The sequence below is a fragment of the Eumetopias jubatus genome, unplaced genomic scaffold (genome assembly GCF_037043125.1).
Source record: "Eumetopias jubatus isolate StellerSeaLion01/CBP00866 unplaced genomic scaffold, mEumJub1_p1.0 scaffold_10, whole genome shotgun sequence".
Lineage (NCBI taxonomy): Eukaryota > Metazoa > Chordata > Mammalia > Carnivora > Otariidae > Eumetopias > Eumetopias jubatus.
Genome location: NW_028274816.1, coordinates 115,610,130 through 115,634,849, shown reverse-complemented (window position 1 = coordinate 115,634,849; position 24,720 = coordinate 115,610,130). Strand labels below are relative to the sequence as shown.

Genomic DNA, 24,720 nt, shown 5'->3' with positions numbered 1-24,720 from the left:
GGGTGTGGCTGCGGAGTCAGCTTCCCACCAGCACTCCAGGTGGTTCCAGTCTTTGGCGCGCTAGTTTGAGACCGGGGAGCACCGCCCTGCCCGGGGAGTGGGGGTGGAGGGGCGACGCAGAGATACGCGCCAAGCTCTCAAACGCCTGCGCTAGACGGGCCAAAGGCACGCAGCCCTGCGGCAGCTAGCAGCCAAATCTCGTGTGCGCCCCCGCACCGCGGGAACTAGTCGCCCGCCTCTCTCCACTCCGCTCGCCTAGCGCAGAGCCTGCGCGCATGCGCAGCGCGCCTTCCCTCGCCGCCGCGCCCTCAGCTACCCTGGTTACCGTTGGTGTTTGCGAATTCTCTGCAGCACCTTCTTCGCTGGAGACCAGCGCCGCCGGGCTCTAGCAGCAGTTCCATACGCGCGCGCCCGCGTCACGTGGTGCGAGGCTGCCTCGCGGTTGCTGGCGTGCGGCTTAGCGGTGAGGAAGGAGCTGTGGCCACCGCTCGCCTTTCCCACCCTAGGGCGGGTGCGCGGATAAATATGGCGAAGTGGGGATAGCTGGCGCCGAACCCGACGCGATGAGGCGCGCAGGTGGGGCGGTCGTCGGGGCCCCCTGACGTGGACGCCGGGCTGTTGTCGGCGATTTTACCTGGCGACCTCGGGCCGGCGCCCAGTAGGTCAGACCACGGACTCCGCGGGTCGCCGAGGGTCCCGCCGAGAGCCGGAGGCAATGGATGAACAGAGCGTGGAGGTGAGGCGGGTCGAGAAGGGTGGTGGTTAGTTCCCCCCCCCCGCCACCCGCCGAGCGTTCTTTATTTGGGGCGCCCTGCCCCAGTTCTCCCTCTAGTAGGGCACCCCCACCCCGACGCTGCCGCTGTGGTGAAGGCTGGCCCAATGCGAAGGACGCCGTGTTCGGTCTGCAGCCCTCCAGGTGCCTTGTGTTCTGACCGTTCCCGAAGTCAGGTGGTGCGTATCCTGGCGTTTTCTGGATGTCTTGGCACCGGTACTCGTTCCCAGAGGGTTTTTGCAAACTACAGCCTGGGCAGAGCAAAACTGCAAATTCATTAGACATGCACTCGCTACCAGTTCATGTGGGGATCCAAAACTCCCTCCAGATGGAATCCTTCATTCCCTCCCACCGGTACATTTTGCAGACTTCTGCCCTTCCTAAATTGAATGAAGATATACTTTTATTATCCTATTTGTGGTTTTCCAGGACAACCTATTTTATATCTGACTTGTGAGTTGTGATTTCAAATGGGATATTTACGTAAAGTCCAGAAACATTAAAAAAAATTGCTTATTGGACGTAATTAATAATTGTCAAATTTTGAACCTTCTTAATACTTGCTCCTTAGTAAGCGGCAACTATGTTACTGGGCACTTCACTTGAAAGTAGTTCACCCAATGGTCTTATTGTCCATCCCCCGCCAGCGTCTGCATCTCACAGGTTCTTTCTTGTTCTGCAGAGTCATGATTAGACTCGTGAATAATTTTCTCAATTCCTCATGCGAAAGTATTATAAAGGTTTTGTAACGTTTTCTTGGTTTAGGAGCGTTTTATTCTCTTGGGATGGAGTAAAAATAAATGTGAGTATGGTAAAAAAAAAACTTGAAATATAGAATACCATTTAATTCTGTTTTCTTGTCAGTTACTTTCTAAATTGATTCATCTGAGGCTTGCAAAGGACACTGTTCTATTAATTTTTTCTTCTTCGCAAAGCCTTCATGGGGCTACCACTAAAATTCTCAGTAGGGGCAGAATCTCAGGCTCAAATAAACTAATTGGTTGGAGCATCACAGCAGAAACCCAGGATTTCTGGATTCTGAATTAGTTTCTCTCTTGGTCAAAGTATACTGCCATTAGGATATGTATCTTTTCTAAATTAAAAAAAAATTTTTTTTTAAGATTTTATTTATTTATTTGACAGAGACCCAGCGAGAGACGGAACACAAGCAGGGGGAGTGGCAGAGGGAGAGGGAAAAGCAGGCTTCCCGTGGAGCGGGGAGCCCATTGCGGGGCTTGATCCCAGGACCCTGGGATCATGACCTGAGCCCAAGGCAGACGCTTAATGACTGAGCCACCCAGGTGCCCCCGCTTTTTTTTATTTTAAAAGCAATTCACCCTCCTTGGGGAAATTGCAGGACAAGTAAAAAGTTTATATTGTTCACTCAATCATATAATCTGCCTTTTTTTTCTTTTTTCTTTTTTTAAAGATTTTGTTTATTTGAGAGAGAGAGATAGCACACAAGCAAGGGGTAGCGGCAGAGGGAGAAGCAGGCTCCCCGCTGAGCAGGGATCCTGATGCAGGGCTGCATTCTAGGACTCTGGGATGACCTGAGCCAAAAGCAGACACTTAACAGTCTGAGCCACCCAGGTGCCCCCCGCCTTTATTTTTTTACTGTTATATATCATAAGCATTTTTCTGTATCACATAATTCAAGAAGTAGTTCTAGAGACTATTATCTATATTGTCATTTTTTTGTTAACTGTCATAATTTAATATTTTGAAATTTGGGCTACAGCCACATTCTTGCCATTATAATTTATGCCTTAGTGGAAATATTTGTGCCTGAGTCTGTGTTTGCATTTCATGTCCTTTCCTTAGAATAGAAGCATTGTGAAGCTTAGAAAAGAGAAAGCAGTTTTTCCAGGAGATGTTCTAAGGCACACTGGACCTTGACTAACCCAAGAACTGATGTGGAATTTATTAAAACAGATGATATCAGCTCAAAATAAATGTAAATGTTGAATGAATAACTTTCAGCATGCTTTTTACTTTTGATTCAGTAGTCTAATTCTGGTGGATCTTACATCTTTTATTTTCAGAGCATTGCTGAGGTTTTCCGATGTTTCATTTGTATGGAGAAATTGCGGGATGCACGCCTATGTCCTCATTGCTCTAAGCTTTGTTGTTTTAGCTGTATCAGGGTAAGTTGTATTTTTTTTTACATGCTCTTATATATAGGATATGTTGTGAAATTAACCATTTTCTTTCTTTTAAAAATTTTACATTTTGTGCCCTTTTTCAAAATGTCTTGAATGTTCCTTAATAGGGAGACCATCAGTGTATACTAAGTACTATGGAGGTGAATAATCATCAAGTAATAACTGCCATGAAATGTCTAGAAATCAAAACCCACTGTAATTTTTTTTAAGACTTTATTTATTTGAGAGAGAGCGCACACAAGCCGGGAGAGGGGCAGTCGGAGAGGGAGAAGCGGACTCCCCGCTGAGCAGGGAGCCCGATGCGGGCTCGATCCGAGGACCCCAGGATCATGACCTGAGCTGAAGGCAGACACTTAACCAGCTGAGCCACCCAGGCGCCCCCAAACCCACTGTAATTTTAGTATATATACATCATTAAATAATTTAACAAGTACTTGTAAAGTGGTTGCCTGCATTGTGCTTGGGGTTGAGGAATTCTAAGATAAATGAAGTGCTTGCCCTGAAGGAGTTTAAATGTAAGTGAGAGAATGGACTCTGTTGATATTGAAGAAAGTATAGTGTCCTAAAGAGGCACTAACAAACTGCTGTGAGACCCAGAGGAGGGAGAGTTTATACTGTTTGATGGGTAAGATAGAGAAAAAGCTAGTAATGGGTTCAGAGGCTAAGATTAAAATCCTGTAATCTTACAGATACAAGAGACTTTAGAGATTAACATAATCCATTGGCTTTAAAACTTAAATATAGGTGAGCCCCTCAAACAAAATTGTGAGGAAACCGCCTAAGATGTGAAACAGAAGAATTTATTTTGGTGTGTGTGTTTTGCGGGGAGGGATTCAATAGCACATGTGCAGATCACAGTTGAAACCTTTCCTGTCCACATTACTCTTAGTAGATTATGTCCTTTACTGAGAAAATCAGAGCCATCTAACATGCTTTTCACCTCAAAATTTCTCTGATTCCTTATTCCTGCCTAAGGAGGATAGATATCCCTTTGTCGGGAGTAATATTTGGAACTCTTAAATCATTTGCTTCCAGGCACACAGCTAGCAAATAATAAAGCTGGGTTTGAATCCGGGAAGTCTGGCTCGAGAGCCTGTCTTCTTTGCCACTGCACTGTGTGCAGAAGACCTAGGTTTACACATCATCCTAGTTCTGCCACTCATAAACTGAGAAACTCAGTCGTTACTAGCCTTGTTTCCTCAGCTGTAGAATGCGGTAACAAGACTTACCTCACAGGATGGTGGTGGCATTAAATGAGGTGAGTTAAAATGTAATTTAGAAACTGCAAAGTACTATCTACTTGCAAGGTGTTAAAATTTTATTGTTAAAATAGCAACTAACCTGTCGTCATTTGTTTTATAAACAGTGAAACTGAAGCTAGGGAAATGAGGTAATTGGCCTCTATCACTGTAATTAACTAAGTGGGAGAGTCTGTGTCTGGACTCAACTATTTTGGTGAAGGTCCAGTATAGGGATGATCTGTGGATATTACCTTAAACCTTATTGATTCTTCGTTTCTGCATTGTTACTTCTTCGTTCTGCTCCTTAAAGCCGTATATTTTTTAAATATTGCTGCTGGCATCCTATACTTAGAAATGTTTGGGAAAATTTCATCTACTTTGGGAAATTTGATTTACTCTTGCAGGTTTAACTGTGATCTCTGTGTGTATGGCTTTTAAATCTATTCCTTTTGGCATTAACGTTCCAGCATTTTGAATGTTCCAGATCAAATTCTGTTTTTTCAAAGTGATTCTTTTTGACTTCTTTTTTGTTCTGTTCTGCCAGTCACTCAAACTGGAAACCCTTTACACCAATGATATTAAGTTTTGTCAATTATTATCTCTTGCTGCCACTTATATCTATCCTACCTATTTTTTTTTAAGGTTTTATTTATTTGAGAGAGAGGAAGCAAGCGAGCACAAGCAGGGGGAGGGGCAGAGGGAGAAGCAGAGTCCTGGCTGAGCAGGGAGCCCGACTCAGGGCTCGATCCCAGGACCCTGTGATCATGACCTGAGCCGAAGGAAGATGCTTGACTGACTGAGCCAGCCAGGTGCCCCAGTAGCTATCCATTTCTATTATTACCATCCTAGTAGAGAAACATAGACATTTATTATCTCATGGTTAGGTAATTGTAGTTACCTTTTATTTGATCTGAGTCTTTTCTATCTCTGGTTCATTTTATATCCTGCTACCATATTAATGTTTTTTAGTAATGTCATTGTTTTTTTTCTTTCTCAGAAGCCTCAGATTCATTGCCTTAATCCCTTAGAATATTAGCTTTATATTCAGACCACCTGGGTAATCTGGTTCTCATCTTTCTTTCTAAAGCTGTCTTGGTTCCTGAATGTACCATTGATGTGTTTGTTCATTCAACAAATATTAATTATATGCGTACTTGGAGTTAAGCATTGACCTCCCAGGGAGTTGACTGACTTAGTAGTTGGTTTATAGACAAAAAGGTAAATAGACATATGTTAGATACCAGTAAGTGCTGTGAAGAAAAATGAAACTGAGTAAGGTATAGAGTGGGGACTTTGAGGAAGATTTGGGCAGATTGTTAGTTGTTTTAGATAGCGTGGTCTGTGAAGGTCTCTGAGGGGATGACGTTTGAGCATAGACCAGAATGAAATGTAGGAATGATGTGAATGAATATCTAGGGGAAGAAAGTCCCAGGCAGAGAAGTCAGAAGAGGCAAAGGCCCTGAGAGAAATAGCAAAGAAGCCAGTTGGCTGTAGCAGAGTGGACAGAGGGAGAGGGAAAGGAGATGAGTTTGGAGATGTAACCTGGGGCCTTGGTAAAGACCTTGGATTTTATTTTAACTGTGATGGTAGCCATTGAAAGCTTTTGAATGATACAAATTAATTAATGTTTAAAAACTATCACTGGCTGCAGTGTGGAAAGTGGACTGTAGGCAAGTGGGAGAGGAAGTGAGGAGACCAATTGGGATGTGCTTTATTAGTGAAGGGTGAATGGTGATTTAGACTAGAATGATAACAGTGGAGGTGGTGAAAAATAGGGCAGTTCTGGATATGTTTTGAAGATAGAGCCAATGGATTTGCTTAAAGATGGAACATGAGGAAAGTTTTATACAGCATTTGGATGAATTAAGGGTTTTCTATTCTGAGATAGAAGAAATTTTGGGAAGAACAGGTTGTGTAGGCTATAGATGTACAAGTTGTTTGTTTGTTTTTTTAAGATTTTATTTATTTCAGAGAGTGTGTGAGAGCAAGAGTGCATAAGTGGAAGGGAGGGGCAGAGGCAGAGGGAGAAGCAGACTCCCCACTGATCAGGGAGCCCGATGTGGGGCTCGATCCCAGACCATAGGATCATGACCTGAGCCTAAGGCAGATGCTTAACCGGCTGAGCACCCAGGCTTGTTTTGTTTTTAAATATGTCAGGTTTGAGTTTTTTGTTTTGTTTTGAGATTCTTATACATCTAACTGGAGATGTTGGCAGTTGGAAATATGAATCTGGAGTTGAGGAAGGGGATTTAGAGATAATTATTAGCGTATAGATAGTATTTAGGTACTTAATGAGATTACCTGTTGGGGAAAAGATTTTTTTAGGTCTGAACTCTGGGGCACTCAACATTTAGCGGTCAGGAGGAGGATTCAGCAATGGATAAAAAGAAGGAGCCATGAGTGAGGCATCACAGAATTCAAGTGAAAAACCTGTCTCAAAGAGGAGTAGGTTAAATGGTTCTGGCCTGGGAATTGACCATTGTATTGAGAATGTGTAGGTCATGGGTAATCTTGATGAGTAGTTTCAGTGGAACAATTAGGACAAAAGCTTGATGGTAGGGAGTGGGAGGCAAATGAAACAGCAAGTATAAAAATTCTCAGAATTTTGTTGTAAAGGGTAAAAAAAGGCAGTGGGTTGAGGTTTATAGCTCATTTTGCCTGAATGAGTAGAGAGAGATTAATTAATGATGCTGGAGAGATGGTGGGTAATTACAGGAGGAAAGTTCTTGAGATCTGGGCACTCCACCCAACCAAATTGTAATATTGTTTATTGTATGCCTTTCCTTTCTCTTCCATCCCATCTCTGTTCATTTGACCATGGAAATTTAACTATCCATGACAGGCCAGATACTTGTTTCATTGAATAAAACAAAGTAAGGTCTAGACCCATGAATAGACTTGTCCAAAGTCACATGGTAGTTGGTGACAGACCAAGACTTCCAGGCCAGTTCTCTACCCATGACTCTAGTGCCTCCATACACATAGACCAAAAGGTAGGAACATTGGCTGTATTTTCAGGCTAGGTCTCCTTAATTCTTGTAGTTACTCTCAATTGATTCTCCCTCCCTCCCTCCCTCCCTTCCTTAAGATTTTATTTATCTGAGAGAGAGAGAGAGAGCAAGAGAAAGAGAGCGTGCGTGCCCGGAGTAGGGGGGAGGGGTAGAGGGAGAAGCAGACTCTCCGCTAAGCAGGGAGCCCGAATTGGGACTCGATCCCAGAACCCTGGGATCATGACCTGAGCCGAAGGCAGACGCTTAATTAACTGAGCCACCCAGACGCCCTGATTCTCTTTCATTACTTGTTCTTATTTTTGTATTTTCTCCCATTTTTTTGCCCCCATCTTTCTCATCCAGTGGTTGGTTGGTTGGTTGGTTGGTTTTGACACCTTCTTGATTTTCAGCATTGGTAACATTTTATGATCGCCTATAATTATTGACTTTCTTTTTAACTTTGCAGTTTTTAAAAATTAGGTAAAAGTGACACATAATAAACTGTACTTATTTAAAGTATACAGTTTGGTAAATTTTGACAAATGTATATACTTAAGAAACCATCACTACAATCAAGGTGGTGAACATAATCTATAATCCCCAAGTTTCTTTGTACCTCTTGGTAAGTCCTCCCTCCTCTTGTCTTATTTCCAGGAAACCACTGATCTGTTTTCTGTCTCTGTAGATAAGTTTACATTTTTTGTACTTTTTCTTTTAAGAATTTATTTATTTGTCAGCGAGCACAAGTAGGGGGAGCGGCAAGAAGCAGACTTCCCACTGGACAAGGAGCCTGATGTGTAGGACTCGATCCCAGGACCTTGGGATCATGACCTGAGCCAAAGGCAGACACTTAACAGACTGAGCCACCTAGGTGTCCCATTTTTTGGACTTTTATACAAATTGAACCTTACAGTATGTTCTCTCATGTGTCTGGATTTTTTCCCTCAGCAAAATTATTTAAGAGATCCATGTTGCATGGATCAATAGAGATCAATCTTTGTTGCTGAGTAGTAGCAGCCCATTGTATGCATATGCCATAATTTGTTTATCCATTCACCTGTTGATGGACATAGGGGTTGCTTGTAGTTTTTAGCATTTATACAGAAAACTGCTATGAACTTTTTTTAAAGATTTATTTTTATTTGAGAGACAGCACACGAGTGAGCAGGATGAGGGTCAGAGGGAGAGGGAGAGACAGAATCTCAAACAGACTCCCTGCTGAGCCATCCAGACACCCCAGTAACATACTATTTTGATTACTGTAGCTTTGTAGTAAATTTTCAAATCAGGAAATACGAGTTCTATAATTATTTTTTTCAATTGAGATATAATTGACGTAAAAAAGTTTTAGTTGTACATGATCATTTTCAGGATAGTTTTGGCTATTTGGGAGTCCCTTAAGATTCCATTCGAATTTTAGAATGGGTTTTTCTACTTCTGTAAAAAGTATCATTGGGATTTTGATAGGAATTATGTTGATTCTGTAGATTGTTTTGGGTGGCATTGTCATTTTAACAATATTAAATCTTCCAGTGCATGAACATGGGATGCCTTTCCATTTATTTAGGACTTCTTTCATTTCTTTCAGTGGTGTTTATAGTTTTTCATGTATAACTCTTCTCCTAGGTTAAATTTATACCTAGGTATTTTACTTTTTTTTTTTTTGACATTGTAGATGTATTTTCTTAATTTACTCTTTGAATTCTTCATTGCTAGTACATAGAAATGTAAGTGGTTTTTTTAATGTGATGATTTTGTGTTCTGCAACTTTGGTGAATTTGCTTATTAGCTTTAATTTTTTTGTGGCATCTTTAGGGTTTTCTACTGACAAGATTGTCATTGCAAACAAATAATTTTACTTTTCCAGTTGGGATGCTTTTTATTTCTTGCTTAATTGCACCCAGTGAAATTTTCAGTATTGTGTTGGATAGAAGTGGTGAAAATGGGCATCCTTGTCTTTTTCCTGATCTTAAGGAAAAAGTTTTTATTGTTTCACCATTGAGTATGATATTCACTCTGGATTTTTTATGTATGGACTTTATGAAGTTGAGGAAATTCTCTTCTATTCCTTTTTCTTGGGTGTTTTTGTCATGAAAGGATATCAGATTTTGTCAGAGGCCTGTATTAATTGAGATGATCATGTGGTTTATTCCTTCATTTTATTGTGGTATATTACATTGAATGATTTTTTTGTATGTTGAACTATCCTTGCATTCCAGGAGTAACTTCCACTTGGTCATGCTATCTAGTCTTTTTAATATACTGTTGAATTCAGTTTGCTGGACTCTTGTTGAGAATTTCCCTAGCACAATTTTGCAGAGTAGGTATGTTGATTGTCTTGTGGCATATGAGTAAACTTGAGCTCAGTCACATGTCTGGTGTCATGTAGCCATTAAGTGCCAGAGCTAGAAGTCAGACTTAGGTCTGAATATTGTCTAAAGCTTGTGATTCTTACATTTTAATGGAGAGAAATTCTTAAATTGAATATGGGGCATTGCTATACTATAATATTTATTTTCTTTAATAATCCTTGTACATTAATATTGTATCAGTGGTTCTTACCTTTGGTTTTGGTTTGGGAGAAATACTGGTTTTCCCCAAGTATTAAAATAACCATATTTATTTTGTGATTAAGTTAGATTATGGAGTATAAGGTAAAAATGCCACAAGTATTCAGAGATGGGAAGGATCACTAACCTGGGATAGGTAGGAAAGTTTTATGAACATAATTAGTAGATATTCCCATGGGACAGCACATGGAGGGAGGGACATATTAGCAAATACAGAAATATGCCAAGAGTGGTGTATAGTACAGCAGTAAGCCTGTTTTGATTGGAATGGAGAGGCATATTTAAAAATATGGGCAGAGGCTGCTGGGAAGATGGTGGAGTAGGAGGATCCTGGGCTCACCTCTTACAGCTGGCCACCTAGAGAACACCCACATTGGCATAAATAACCCAGAAAACAACCTGAAGACTTGCAGAACAGACTCTCTGCAGCTGGATGTAGACAAGAGGCCACAGCAAAGAGGATCTATCCCCTCCAATTAGCTCTTGGCAAGATCCCATCAAAGCAGTGCCACAAGCCTGGCTGTGTGCAAGCAGCACGGACAAGAGCCAGCACCACTCCAAAGTGAGTCCTGCTCCACGGAGAGGGGAAGATAACCACACACCAGTCTGACTGCGACCTCAACAGTGGGCTGGGGAGGCAGCTGGTCTGACTGCAGGCCCCACCCACCAATAAAAGCTTGTCAGGGGACAGCACAGGGAAAGTGCCTTGCCGTTTGATGTTACTTCATCTCTGGCAAACACCTCGTCTGACTCAACTCAAGCCCAAGGCAGCCCCAGAGTGGCCCTCTAACAGCACAGGCATCAGACTCTACCCACAACAGTCAGAGAGCCAGTGTAGACTGGACTGAAGGCAAACACAGCCCAGCCACAACAGTAAGACACCCTGTAGCAACACATATAGGAGTCACCCCTGAAGCACCATTTTCTGGTGAAGAGGAGACATTGCACTGTGGGGCACTACAGGACCTCTTCATAAAGCCACAACTTTTAAGTGTGGGAGACATAGCTGACTTTTCTGACACGTAGAAACGGACACAGTAATAAACAAAATGAGACAGAGGAATATGTCCCCAATGAAAGAGCAGAACAAAATCCTAGCAAGAGACCTAAACCAAATGGAGATAAGTAATATGTCTGATAGTGAATTTAAAGTATTGCTCATAAAGATACTCACTAGAATTGAGAAAGGAGTGGAGGACGGCCATGAGACCCTCCACAAAGAGGTAGGAAAAATAACCAATTAGAGATAATGAACTCAATAAAATTAAAAATAGACCACCTGGAATAAATAGCAAACAAGAGGAAATAAAAGAATGGATCAGCAACCTGGAGGACGGAGTAATGGAGAGTAATCAAGCTGAGCAGGTGAGAGGGGAAAAAGTATACACAAAATGAGAATAGACTCAGGGAACTCAGCAATACTGTCAAGCTTAACAGTCGCATGATAGGGATCGCATAAAGAGAGAGAGAAATGGGGGCAAAAGATTTATTTGAAGAAATAATGGCTGAGGACTTCCTGAATCTGGGGAAGGAAAGAGAAATCCAGATCCAGGAGGCTCAGAGAGCCCCCCAAAAAACCAACCCAAAGAGGTCTGCACCAAGACAAAGTAAATAAGATGGCCAAAAGTAGTGATAAAGAGAGAATTTTAAAAGCAGCAAGAGAAAGGAAAGCAGTTACATACAAAGGAAACCTCATAAGACTATCAGTGGATTTTTCATCAGAAACTTTGCAGGCCAGAAGGGAGCAGCATGATATATTCAAAATGCTAAAAGGAAAAAATCTGCAGCCAAGAATGCTCTATCCAGTAAGGCTTTCATTCAGAATAGAAGGAGAAGTAGAATTTCCCAGAAAAACAAAAGTTAAAGGAATTCATGACTGGGAGCAAAACCAGCCACGTTCCTATCACAAATGACGCCATTGGCCTGTGGGTCCCAAGTCCACAGTCCAGCTGCCTTTCTGCCCGAGTCAGCATGCACTGCCTGCCACCTACTCAGTGCAAGTCAACACGTCATCACCTGAGAACAAGGATTCAAACTGATGCTCTTCCCCTCAAATTCCAACCCCTGTGCTCAAGTTTGTGCACAAAGGTGGGTATAATTATAACAGCAGAATGAAGCAACCCAAATAGTGACACTAACTCTGTGGAATGTATAATGGATAAAAGGAGTGTGCTAGGTTGAGAACATCTCCAACAAACACATCAAAGAACAATACATACAGCATGATTCTGTTTACTAAAACACCCCCCCAAATAAAAAATAAAAATATGGACTGGTCACTCCCTATCACTCCCAACTTTTTTTTTTTAAGATTTTATTTATTTTAGAGAGTGCTCACAAGCGGTTGGGGGGGAGGGGCAGAAGGAGAGGAAAGGAGAGAATCTCAAGCAGACACCACACTGAGTGCAGAGCCTGACATGGGGCTCCATCTCACAACCCTGAGATCATGACCTGAGCTGAAATCAAGAGTTGGATGCTTAACCGACTGAGACACCCAGGAACCCCAGTCCCAACTTTTATAGAGCTTATAGTGTAGCAGGGCAAAGGAAACCCAACAAATAAGTCAGTGTAATAAAGTGTTAAAGGACAGTGAAGGGAGTACAGGTTGCTATGGTAATCTGTGGAGAGTCAGGGCAAGCTTTCTGGAGGAAGTGACGTATAAACTGAAATCTAAAGGATGAGTAGGGATGATGTAGTTGAAGAGAGGTGTTGAAGAATATCCTGGGCAGAGAGAGGAAATATATCTAAAAGCTTAACCTTGTTGGGTCCCCTACAGTGAGGTAGAAGATGAGACTAGAGGGGGTGGGCTGAAACCAGCCCTAAAAGAGTACTGTGGATTTAGCTGAGCATTGTTTGAGAGTACAAAACCTGACCCAAATCTTATGTTTGCTGAGGGACCAAAGAAATTATCTTCAAGGTTAAGAAGAGAGAAATCCTTTTGTGTCTATTTTCTTTTTCTTCCAGCTTTATATTGTTTACTGTAAAGTACCCTTTTCTTTATTATGTTTTATCTTTTATAATCCTTTAAAGTTTCCTTGGGAGTTTCATTTCTGAGTTAATTATTTGACTTTAAAAGCTTATGTTCTTTTATAGAACTAGAAAGGGATAAATAGAAATAACAGCCATGGGAAGTACATAGGTATGGGAGTATAGTTAGTTACTTACCTTGAAACATTTACTAGTCAATTAAAACATTTAATATTTAACCAGGAAGCTATTGTTTTTGGAAGGGTATTCAGAAAATCTTAATATCTCCTTTGTATATGATATAGAACTGTTCCCTATCCAGTAATAATTAAAATGATTAAATTAATAAAATTTGAAGCTTAGTAGAGATATTGTTCTCTTATAAAAGCTTTCTATAATTGTGAAGAAACCAGATTATGCAGATATTATATTACTGAACTATAGAATTCTTAAGACAAAGTTTTGTATTGCTTTTTCATATTTTAGGTCTAATTTATATATCCATATTATATATTCTTCAAAATTAGTTTACTTTTCAGAAAGGAATTTAATAGCACCTTAGACTTTCTCAGGGATTTTATGAGAGGTTAGTTAGAAGGTAATCATCATTGGTTTATTTTTAGAGTGGTGGTTACTATATCATTGTTTTTGTGAAGATTATCAACATCTTCCTTGTGGGATCCAGATAGTCTCAGGATCACTTTCTTTCCTATGAGAAAATAGCTTCTTAACTATTTTGGAATGAGTTCTGTCCCTTTGAAAATTTGTCCCTGTCATGATGATAATGAGAAGGAGACAGTAGATTGATTGCCTGCTATTTCTATAAGTACTTTTATAATTAATTCAGGCACTAGAGAGTTAAACTCATTAAATTTGGTATGTAAGTATTCAGTATGTACAAATTAATGTTTCTATAATCAAAATCTAATTTTTTGCCTCCTTAGCGCTGGCTGACAGAACAGAGAGCTCAATGCCCTCATTGCCGGTAAGTGCTTTGCTATGATTATTGGTGAATTTGGAAAATAGTAAGGTGATGGGATTAGAGTGCCATAATATTCAGTTTTTCTTCATCCTACCACATTTCTCCTCTTTGTGAATACAGTTGAAAAGAAAATAACCTGTCCAGATAAAGAAATGCACACTAATTTATCTGACTCAGAATTATGCAGAATGGATTACATTGTTTACTAGAGTAGCATTGTGTAACAACTTTTTATAATTGAAAAGTTTTGTTTTTTTTTTAGAGAGGGAGGGGGAGGAGCAGAAGGAGATGGGGAAAGAATTTTTTTTTAAAGATTTATTTGAGAGCATGAACCTGCATGAGTGGGTTGGGGGGCGGATAGAGGGAGAGAGAGTCTTAAGCAGGCTCCACCTCCAGCGTGAACTGAACACGGAGCTCAGACCCATGACCCTGAGAGCATGACCTGAGCCAAAATCAGGAGTCGGATGCTTAACTGACTAAGCTACCCAGCCGCCCCTAAAATTGAAAAGTTTTCTAATTAATACAGATAAATAAAATAAAAAGTCTTCTATTTCTGATACTCCCTGCCTGATCTTTTCATTAAATAACACTTTCAAAAGAAATGGTTAGATTTCGTGTCTATTCTTCTAGACATTTTTCTAGGAGTATACTGATGTGTATACATACAAATTTTTTTCTTAAAACACACAAATGTTATACTACTATTTTGGAGTTTTTTTTTCGTGTAAAATATGGTGGGACTTTTCCTTGATATGTACAAGGAAGTTTTTTAAGGAAGTGTGGATAATCTCTATAACTATATGTTGATTTATTTATACTTATATTCAGAGACATTTAGGTGGTTTCCACTTTTTGGTTTTTTTCATATAATTATGGCAGATTACATTGAAAGGTTTTTACCATTTTACATTCCTAATAATAGATACAAAATTGCCTTTTTCTCATATTCTTGCCAATACTGATTATTATAAGTCTTTTTTTGTCATTCCATTAAATGAAAAAAGGCATCTCGTTTTTAATATGCTTTTTAAAAAAATGATTGAAACTGAGCATCTTTTGAAACATTTAGCTACTTATATTTCTTTTTTGCTTATACTAGCTCTTCACCTCATTTGATTGTCCATTTTCATCATGTATTGTTTACTTTTTTTCATATTAACTTTTAAGAAAACCAGCACTATCAAATAGAACTTTCCGTAATGATGGAGATGTCCTATAACTTTGCTGTCCAATTCCACTAGGTACATGTGGCAGTTGAGCACTTGAAATTTGTCTAGTGTGACTATAATGAAATTTTATTCTTATTTAATTTTAATTAATTTGAATTTTAAATAGTCACATGTGGCTGGTGGCTCTCATTTTGGACAGCATAATTTTAGACTGAGGAATTGAGAATTCAGTCTGTAATCTGAATTTTTTTTTTTTGTAAGTGACCTATTAAGGTAAAAATAAGTTGCAAACCATACTTTTCATTGAGTCTGTTTTATTTTAATAATAATATGGTATGAGTATGATTGTTAGCTCTGTTTTGAGGAATGTGTTTGATAATTTCTTTTTTTACAACTATCCTTCTTCGCTCTGTGTAATGTCCTTAAGTTTTATGCATGTTGTAGCATATGTCAAAGTTTCATTCCTTCTTAAGGCTGGTTAATATTCCATCATGTACATGTATCACATTTTGTTTATTCATCTGTTGATGGACATTTGGATTGCTTCCACTTTTGGGCTTATTGTGAATAATGCTGCTATGATCATGGGTGTTCATCTTTTCTAGACCTGTCTTCAGTTTTTTTGAATATATACCCAGAAATGGTATTGCTGGATTATATGGTAATTATGTTTTTAGTATTTTGAGGTATAGTCAGCAAATAAAATTGTAAGATATTTAAAGTGTACAGTGTGATGATTTATTATATGTATGTATACATTGTGAAAAGTTTCCCTCTGTTGATTTAATTAACACACTCATCTTGCATGATTACCTTTGGAATGTGTTTATATTAAAAAATAGTCTCAAATTCCTAAATTAGAATATATGTACATTTTTTTTTCCAGTGCTCCACTCCAGCTACGAGAACTAGTAAACTGTCGTTGGGCAGAAGAAGTAACACAGCAGCTTGATACTCTTCAACTCTGCAGTCTCACCAAACATGAAGAAAATGAAAAGGACAAGTATGTCCTCAGTTTCTTTCTTCAAGTATTTCGTAGATGTTGCTCTATGTTAATTTTATTTTTTAAAGATTTTATTTATTTGACAGAGTACAAGCAGGGGGAATGGGAGATGGAGAAGCAGGCTCTCCGCTGAGCAGGGAGCTGAACTCAGGGCTTGATTCCAAGACCCCGGGATCATGACCTGAGCTGAAGGCAGATGCTCAACCGACTAAGCCACCCAGGCACCCCTACCCTATGTTATTTTAATGACACTATTGAAAGTTTCTTTTTTGTTTTAGGTGAATACTTAAGTATTTTTCTTCGGGCATGGTATGGGTATCCCTGTTTTGAAAGACCCTTCTAATTCTTGATTGGCTTCTTTTATGAGAGCCTCTCGTGAAAGGAGTAGAACTGCTAGATGCCTGCTGGCCCCTCTTCCCTTGGTTTGCTACAGGTGTATATAGGCCATCGATAAAGAACTGTTCTGATAAATTTCCTGTATTAAAAGCTGTGTTCTAAATTTGGTAGTGTGGAAGTCAGGCTAAATGAGCTTCCAGGTAGTATCTAATATGCTGTTTTTTTTACACTTTTATTATGAGAAATAGAAAATATAGACCTGTTGAGGTATTTAAGCTCAGTGTACTTCATTAGTGAGAAGTTTTTTTTTCTTTCTCTTTTATTAGAAAGAGCACATGGGGGGAGGGGCAGAGGGAGAGGGAGGAGAAAAGCAGACTCCCCACTGATTGCGGAGCCTGACAAGGTGCTCAGTCTCACAACCCTGAGATATGACCTGAGCTGAAATCAAGAGTTGGACACTCAACCGACTGAGCCACCTAGGCGCCCCTAGTGAGAAGCTTTTTAAAGAAATGCAACAGTGTGTCTCCTTTTTTTTTTTTTTTTTTAAGGTTTTATTTATTTATTAGAGCACAGAGGGAGAGTGAGAGAGAGAAGCAGGCTCCCTGGACGCAGGGCTCGATTCCAGGACCCTGGGATCATGACCTGAGCCGAAGGCAGATGCTTAACTTAAGTGAGCCACCCAGGCACCCCAGTGTGTCTCTTTTATAGGCAACAGAAAACTGAAAAAAAATTTTTTTTAAGATTTTATTTGACAGAGAGCACAAGCAGGGGGAGTGGCAGGCAGAGGGAGAGGGAGAAGCAGGCTCCCTACTGAGCAAGGAACCCAGTGTGGGGCTTGATCCCAGGACCCTGGGATCATGACCTGAGCTGAAGGCAGATGCTTAAGCAACTGACCTACCTAGAGCCCCAATTTTTTTTTTTAGTGTAGTAAAATACACAGTATATAAAATTTACTTCTTAACCATTTTTAAGGTTACAGTTCAGTAGTGTTAAATATATTCACATTATATACTAGGCCCCAGAACTTTTTCATCTTGCAAATCTGAAACTCTCTACCCATTAAACAATAATTCCCCATTTCTCCTTCCACCAACCCTGGCAACCACCATTTCACTTTCTGTTTCTATAAGTTTGACCACTCTAGATTGCTCATGTAAATAAAGTCACACAGTTTTGTCTTTTTGCTACTGTCTTCCTTGACTTTACATAATGTAGTTTATATCAAAATTTCATTCCTTTTTAAGGCTGATTAATAATACATCATGTATATATATCACATTTTGTTATCCGTTATCTGTTGATGGACATTTGGATTGCTTCCACTTTTGGGCTATTGGGAACAATGCTGCTTATGATCATGGGTGTTCATCTTTTCTAGATCTTGCCTTCAATTTTTTCTTTCTTTTTTTTTTTTTTTTTAAGATTTTTAAGTAATCTCTACACCTCAGTGTGGAGCTCGAGATCAAGAGTTGCACACCCTACTGGCTGAGCCAGCTAGGCACCCCTCTTTTGGCTATATACCCGGCAGTGATATTGCTGGATTATATGGAATTCTGTTTTAAATATTTTGAAGAACTTTCATACTGTTTTTTGTTTTTTTTTTTTTAAAGATTTTATTTATTTGACAGAGAGAGACACAGTGAGAGAGGGAACACAAGCAGGGGGAGTGGGAGAGGGAGAAGCAGGCTTCCCGCTGAGCAGGGAGCCTGATGCGGGGCTCGATCCCAGGACCCTGGGTTCATGACGTGAGCCGAAGGCAGACGCTTAACGACTGAGCCACCCGGGCGCCCCTTCATACTGTTTTCTATGGCAGCTATACCATGTTAAATTCCTACCAACAGTGTACAGGATTCCAATTTCTCCACATTCTTGCCAACACTTGTTTTATTTTTTTGATAGTAACCATCCTAATGGGTATGAGGAAATGTCTTGTGGTTTTGATTTGCATTTATCTGATGATTTGGATGATTTTCATAATGCTTATTGGTTATTAGTACATCTTTGGAGAACAGTGTCTTTTAAGTCCTTTGCCCATATTTTAATCGGGTGTTTGGGGTTTTTTTGGTTGTTTTCTGTTGTTGAATTGTAGGAGTTCTTTATATATTTTGGATATTAACTCCTTTATCAGATATATGATTTGCAAATACAGTCTCTTAATCCATAGATTGCCCTTTGTTTATTGTGTCCTTTGAGGTACACAAGTTTAGGATTTTTTTTTTTAAGATTTATTAATGTATTTTAGAGAGAAGCAGCACACAACTAAAAGGTGCAGAGGGAGAGGGAGAGAGAATTCTCATGCAGAGAATCTCATGCAGACTCACTGAGCTCGGAGCCCAGTGCGGTGCTTGATCTCACAACCATGAGATCATGACCTGAGCTGAAACCAAGAGTTGGATGCTTTACTGTGCCATCCAGGCAGCCCCAGAAATTTTAAATTTTCATATAGTTTAGTTTATTTTTGTCTCTGTTGCATGTGCTTTTGGTGTCCTCTTTAAGAAATAATTTCAAAATCCAGTATCATAAAGCTTTTCCCCTGTGTTTTCTTCTAAGAATTACATTATATGAGAACATATAAAATGTATATTCATTTGCAAATCTTTTGTTGTAGGATCAAAGTCTTTGATTAGGTCTTATGTTTAGGTCTTTGACTACTTTGAGTTAAATTTTGCATATGATAAAAGCTAAAGGTGTTTATATGCTAGGGCTGCCATAACAACACCCCAGACTGGATGGCTTACATAACAGAAATTTATTTTCTCATGGTTTTGGGGCTGGAAGTTTAAGGTTAAGGTATTATGAGGGTTGGTTTCTCTTTGACTTGGATTAGGGCTCTTCCTCACTGTGTCCTCACAGGACCTTTTCTCTGTGCACACTTCTGGTATCTTTCTCTTCTTGGACAGACCAGTTTTGTTGGGGTAGGGTACCAACCTTATGACCTCATTTAACCTTCATTACCTCCTTAAAGGCCCTATCTCCAAATACATTTACATTAGGGTTTCAACATAGGAATTGGGGAGGATGCAGTTTGGTTCATATTCATGTTTTACATGTGGATATCCATTTTAAGGAGAAACTCATTTTTTAAAATTGAGTTGTTCATTTCTTATGAGGATATGGTATTACACAATTGCATTTGTCTTGATTATTGTTAGCATTGGTCACATGTGGGGCAAATTTTTGTATATGCATACATACTCATGTAGGTATAGATTAATAATGTGATTTGCTCAAAATGTAAGGTAGAACTTAATCTATAGTGATGCTAGAAAATGATGTTATATTTATACTTTATTTAGAAGTTAGTCTGCATTTTTCATGATTCTAAAGTATTTATAAATTAATGAAACAATATTTAAAAAAATTTTGTGTCCACATGTGATTTATTTTAGCTTAATTTGTAGAAGCATGGAATGCATTTTATATCATTTCCTGAGATATAATAGTTTAAAATTGACGAACCTGTTTCCCAAACTTAGGAATTTGTTGAGGTAATTATGTTATAATTTTAATTTATTTAATTTAATCTATATTTTCTTTTCATAATATATAGATGTGAAAATCACCATGAAAAACTTAGTGTATTTTGCTGGACTTGTAAGAAGTGTATCTGCCATCAGTGTGCACTTTGGGGAGGAATGGTGAGCAGAAAATATTTAGCATATTACTTTTAGCTAGAAATACTTGTTTGATTTAGATAGAGAATAATATTTTACTCTGCTTATAGAATGAAATTTAAATGCATCTGATTTATAGCAGAAGGTATCATACCACAACCTTCCTTTGTGGGAAATGTTGATGTGGAACGTGCACCTCTTACAGAAACATATTATTTTAATTGAAAACATATAAACATTTATTTGCAAATCTTTTGTTGTAGGATCAAAGTCTTATCTTTGATTAAAGGCCAGTTGATCTAATGTCCTGGCCACAATTTCCAATTTTGGTTTTTTTTAAAATGGAACAACAACTTTAGATATTTGTGACACAATATGAATGCAAACATCTGGATCCTTATGGTTGTGTTTTTTTCCTTTTTCCATTCTAATTCAAAAGTCGTTTTTTAAGGCATCATACCTTTTATCAAGTCTAAAACACTGAAGTTAGTTTTCCTGGAAACAGCTTTTTATTTCACAGTTGTGTCTGTTGTTTAATTAATACCTAATTAAATTGTATACTTATGTAATAGGTACAATTAATGTAAATAGGCTTGAAAATTAACACAATGGGTTCTTGGTGGGGAGAGTTAGTTATAGTGGGAGCAGAAGTTGCTAGACAACTAGACATATGTTAGCAATAAGAATTGATCGTTCTTGGGGCGCCTGGGTAGTTTAGTCGGTTAAGCATCCATCTCAGCTCAGGCCCTGAGTTGGGCTTCATGCTGGGTGTGGAACCTACCTAAAAAAAAAAAAAAAAAGTAATCATTCTTTGGGCTTCAGCACATTTTAGGGAGAGAATGACAGGCATCTTTGTTGAGTAGAGCTCAATAGAGAGTTTTCTGTTAAGATTTGAAAACAATGGGATGAGTAGAAAGAATTGAATTCTTACAATTTAGTACTTAAATACATGGGTTTCTAAGAAGCAAGGGAAACATTCTTTTCCATATTTAAGTGGATATGCAAAGATCTACATCTTTTTTTATCTTAGAGACCATGGTTGGGTACTTTGGTTGAACAAGACAGTTCTAGTAAGAACTTACCTGTTAATAGGCAGTTTCTTTTTTTCTTTTTTTAAGATTTATTCATTTTAGACAGCATGAATGGGAGAGGGGGAGAGAATCCCAAGCAGACCCCATGCTGAGCACAGAGCCCAATGCAGGGCTCAACCTCATGACCTGAGCTGAAATCAAGAGTTGGATGCTGAACCGAATGAGCCACCCAGGCACCCAAGAAGGAGTTAATTTTGCAAAGGCCTAATGAAAAGAACTTTGAAAACATGAAAAAGGCTAGTGCTGACCAAGAAGAGAGTGGCAAATAAAGTTGTGTCAGATGGTTTGAGCCATGGTTAAAGATTTTGGTTCTTTCTAATGAGTACAAATTTCTAGATAAGTGTAAATGTTTTACTAAAGTTCTTTATCTGCAATTTTAAGGATTTTCTATATGGGCCAAGTGATTTTAAGAAAGCTTTAATTGATTTTAACAAAGTAAAGACTGCCAGAAAAAATTCATTTGAAAATATTTACCAGTTTACTAGCATCCATGGAGTGTTAATAAAGAAGTATAAATGGTTGAGGTAAAAAAAATGTTCTAAAATTATTTTTATTAATTTAAATAGCATGGTGGACATACCTTTAAACCTTTGGCAGAAATTTATGAGCAGCATGTTACTAAAGTGAATGAAGAGGTAGCCAAACTTCGTCGGCGTCTCATGGAACTGATCAGCTTAGTTCAAGAAGTGGTAAGACTGCTGCTGAAAGATCATTATCCATTTTATAGTCTGGCCTATGTAATATATATTTTTTTATGATATAAATCAATTATGTTGAAATCAAGATTTGAAAATCTGATAAGATATATTTATAGTCAGTTTCACCAACTTCAAACTAGCTGAGGAATTTGTATCCAAACCCCTGGCCTTTCCACATTTGGAGCCAGAGAATCCTTTTCTTATGTAGAAACAGAAAATGAATGTATTAAATAAGCCTGTTTGATACAGGGAGTCAGTAACCGACTCCTAAAGAGTCAATATTGACTTTTACAGAGTCATTAAGTCATTCATTCTTTGGACCCTCAGCTTTTGGGAGTGTTTTTGCTACCAGTGAATGAACTATTTCTGATGTTTTGAATTAGAACTCTACAGAACTGAAAGAGTAATATTTAACCCTACTCTTCAGATACTTTATGTGTCAAACAGCTTTGGTGAGGTATTTACCATTTGTAATATTATTTATTTGAGGAAATGTGATAAGTTTCAAACATTTAAGCACCAAATATGCTTTTGGAATATATTTTGTTTAAAGTTGCCAGAATGATAGTTGTAACTAGTGAGGTTTGAGGACCATCCCTAACTTAAGATGTCTTCGTTTTACCCTCTCAGGAATCAAGATTCAAACCATTGTTTTATAACATTTCTTATACAAAAAGTAATGTTTCTGAGTTACAAATATGCTACCTATGAAGTAATTTTGGAATATAAACAAGCTGAATGGCTTCTCTTTGGACTTCATCTAACTACCTTTTTTTCTATTATTTTCTCTTGTCAACATAATGTGGTTGTTAGGGAGGGTGTTCTAATTTGAAATTCTCACTGCTTGTATTTATAATAACAATAGATATAGGAAAGATTGCTTTCTGTTTTTGGTGGCATGCTTTTATGAAATCTGCAGTGTACTCTGCAATCTTTGAAAATCTTTTTTTTCTTATGAAAAAATTTAAAACTTTGTAAACTAGAGTAGAGCGGTTTTTGAAATTTTTCATTTGTTTTAGGGTTTTGCATGATGTGAACCTGGCATCAGTATACTCTTATTTTTGAGTAGTGGTTTTCTCTCAGATATGATTGGGACTTTGAGTATGTGTTTTGTATATGGTACCTAACCAATATTTTTTAATTACACATCTTTCACTGTTAAAAGAACATGTACTTTATTAAGCTTTGTTTACATTTACAAGTTTTGTTCCTGATTTGTTTCAGTGCACAATTTTTTAAAGCAGTTTCATATGACATATAAGCATTTAAAAAGTATTATTGGGTTGCAACTTTTTTTTTTAAGATTTTATTTATTTATTTGACAGCAGAAGCAGGGGGAGCAACAAGCAGAGGGAGAAGCAGGTTTCCTGCTGAGCAAGGAGCCCGATGCAGGACTTGATCCTAGGACTCTGGGATCATGACCTGAGCTGAAGGCAGCCGCTTAACTGACTGAGCCACCCAGGCACCCTGGGCTGCAACTTTTAAAGAGGAAATCAACTGACTTTAAGAATAATTGCAGTGATTGTATTAACGTATGTTTGCTTTTGTTTTAAAAATTCTTCAGTTTTTTTTTTTTCCTCTTTATCTTCTAGGAAAGAAACGTAGAAGCTGTTCGAAATGCAAAAGACGAGCGTGTTCGGGAAATTAGGAATGCAGTGGAGATGATGATTGCACGGTTAGACACACAATTGAAGAATAAGCTCATAACACTAATGGGTGAGTGTTTTCCTATGCTGTTGGAATACGTGGTGCCTCCTTGAGGTTTAGTCTTGAAAGAGTAAAGGTTGATGAATTGTTACAGGCTTGGAAAAGATTGCTTTCAAAAGTAAAAGTTCCACCTGTTAAATGTATCAAATAATAGTACACATAATTGATATAACTTCTGCTAAACTCATGGGTGTGTATGCTTCTAGCTCTTTAGTGATTTACAAAGAAAATGGTCTGATTTGGCAGGCATGCCTGCCTTGTCATCATCATTTTTTTTTCAACATGTAAAGCAGTTTCTTCCTTCTCTATAGTAATTCTGTAATAATAATTCCTTATTCTTGTGTGTTTCCAGCTTCTTGAGACTACTTCTGTCTGGGCTTTTTTTTTTAAATACAGATTCTTATGTTTAAAGAACATACCTTTTGCTGACATGTAGTGTAACATCTGGCCAACACTATATTCCTCTTTTTAAGCCTTAGTTACATTCTGGGAAAGAATTACTTCAGAAGAGTTGATTGAGTTAAAAAATGTACTTTTCTAGATATTTATATTCCTTTGGAAGAAACAGTAACGTTAATTTCCTTACAGAATATATTGTCATTGTATTTCTAGATGAATTTAACAGACCTGAATTGCAGTTTGTCTAAAATTGTAGTTAGGGTTGATTCTGAAATTCCCTTGTCAAAGCTACTACAATATTAGATTGAACCTTTTAAAGCTCTGGGAAAATGTTTTAGGGTAGCTGTAGTGAAGTTTTATTTACTTGAAATTGATTCCTTGTTATTGACTATGTTCAATGAAAGTTAATTTCATTCTTAACCAGTAATGAGCCTGAGTGTTGGTGTTTTGTGTTTTTAAATAGGTCAGAAGACATCTCTAACACAAGAAACAGAGCTCTTGGAATCCTTACTTCAGGAGGTAGAGCACCAGGTGATGAAATAATAAATGTAATGAAATAAAGTCTGTCAACAGGCTTTAAAAAAAATTCTTTTTTCGTTTTTTTTTTTTTTTAAGATTTTATTTATTTATTTGACAGGGACACAGCGAGAGAGGGAACACAAGCAGGGGGAGTGGGAGAGGGAGAAGCAGGCTTCCCGCGGAGCAGGTGCCCCAAAATAATTGCACTCTTACAAAACAGAATAAATCTTATTAATTTTATCTTGTTCCCAAACATGGAGAAAACTTGAATCAGCTGATTCCTATTGCATAAAAGTTCCTAATATAGCACACATAGATCTCCCAGTCTTCTGGTCGTACATAATCCTGTCCAAAAAAAAGAATTTTTGGGGTGCCTGGATGGCTCAGTCATTAAGCGTCTGCCTTCAGCTCAGGTCATGATCCCAGGGTCCTGGGATGGAGCCCCGCATCAGGCTCCCTGCTCGGCGGGGGGCCTGCTTCTCCCTCACCCACTCCCCCCA

The 24,720-nt window shown here is 38.5% G+C and overlaps 1 protein-coding gene across 7 annotated transcripts in view; it reads left to right on the top strand.

Moving 5' to 3' along the window:
- The first annotated feature begins 311 nt into the window (after positions 1–311).
- TRIM37 (tripartite motif containing 37) overlaps positions 312–24,720 on the top strand; it is a 134,834-nt gene continuing 110,425 nt past the window's right edge. For 3 of the 7 annotated variants that reach the window (XM_028109172.2, XM_028109166.2, XM_028109167.2), the window contains exons 1-8: positions 845–951; positions 2,815–2,916; positions 13,647–13,687; positions 15,740–15,856; positions 19,743–19,830; positions 21,464–21,586; positions 23,188–23,311; positions 24,165–24,232. In XM_028109172.2, coding sequence (XP_027964973.1) covers positions 880–951; positions 2,815–2,916; positions 13,647–13,687; positions 15,740–15,856; positions 19,743–19,830; positions 21,464–21,586; positions 23,188–23,311; positions 24,165–24,232 — 735 coding nt within the window. In that variant the 5' untranslated portion in view covers positions 845–879. Of the gene's footprint in view, positions 737–844; positions 952–2,814; positions 2,917–13,646; positions 13,688–15,739; positions 15,857–19,742; positions 19,831–21,463; positions 21,587–23,187; positions 23,312–24,164; positions 24,233–24,720 lie in introns of those variants that run through there. The other 4 variants (XM_028109170.2, XM_028109171.2, XM_028109168.2 and 1 more) reach the window with 2 other exon arrangements.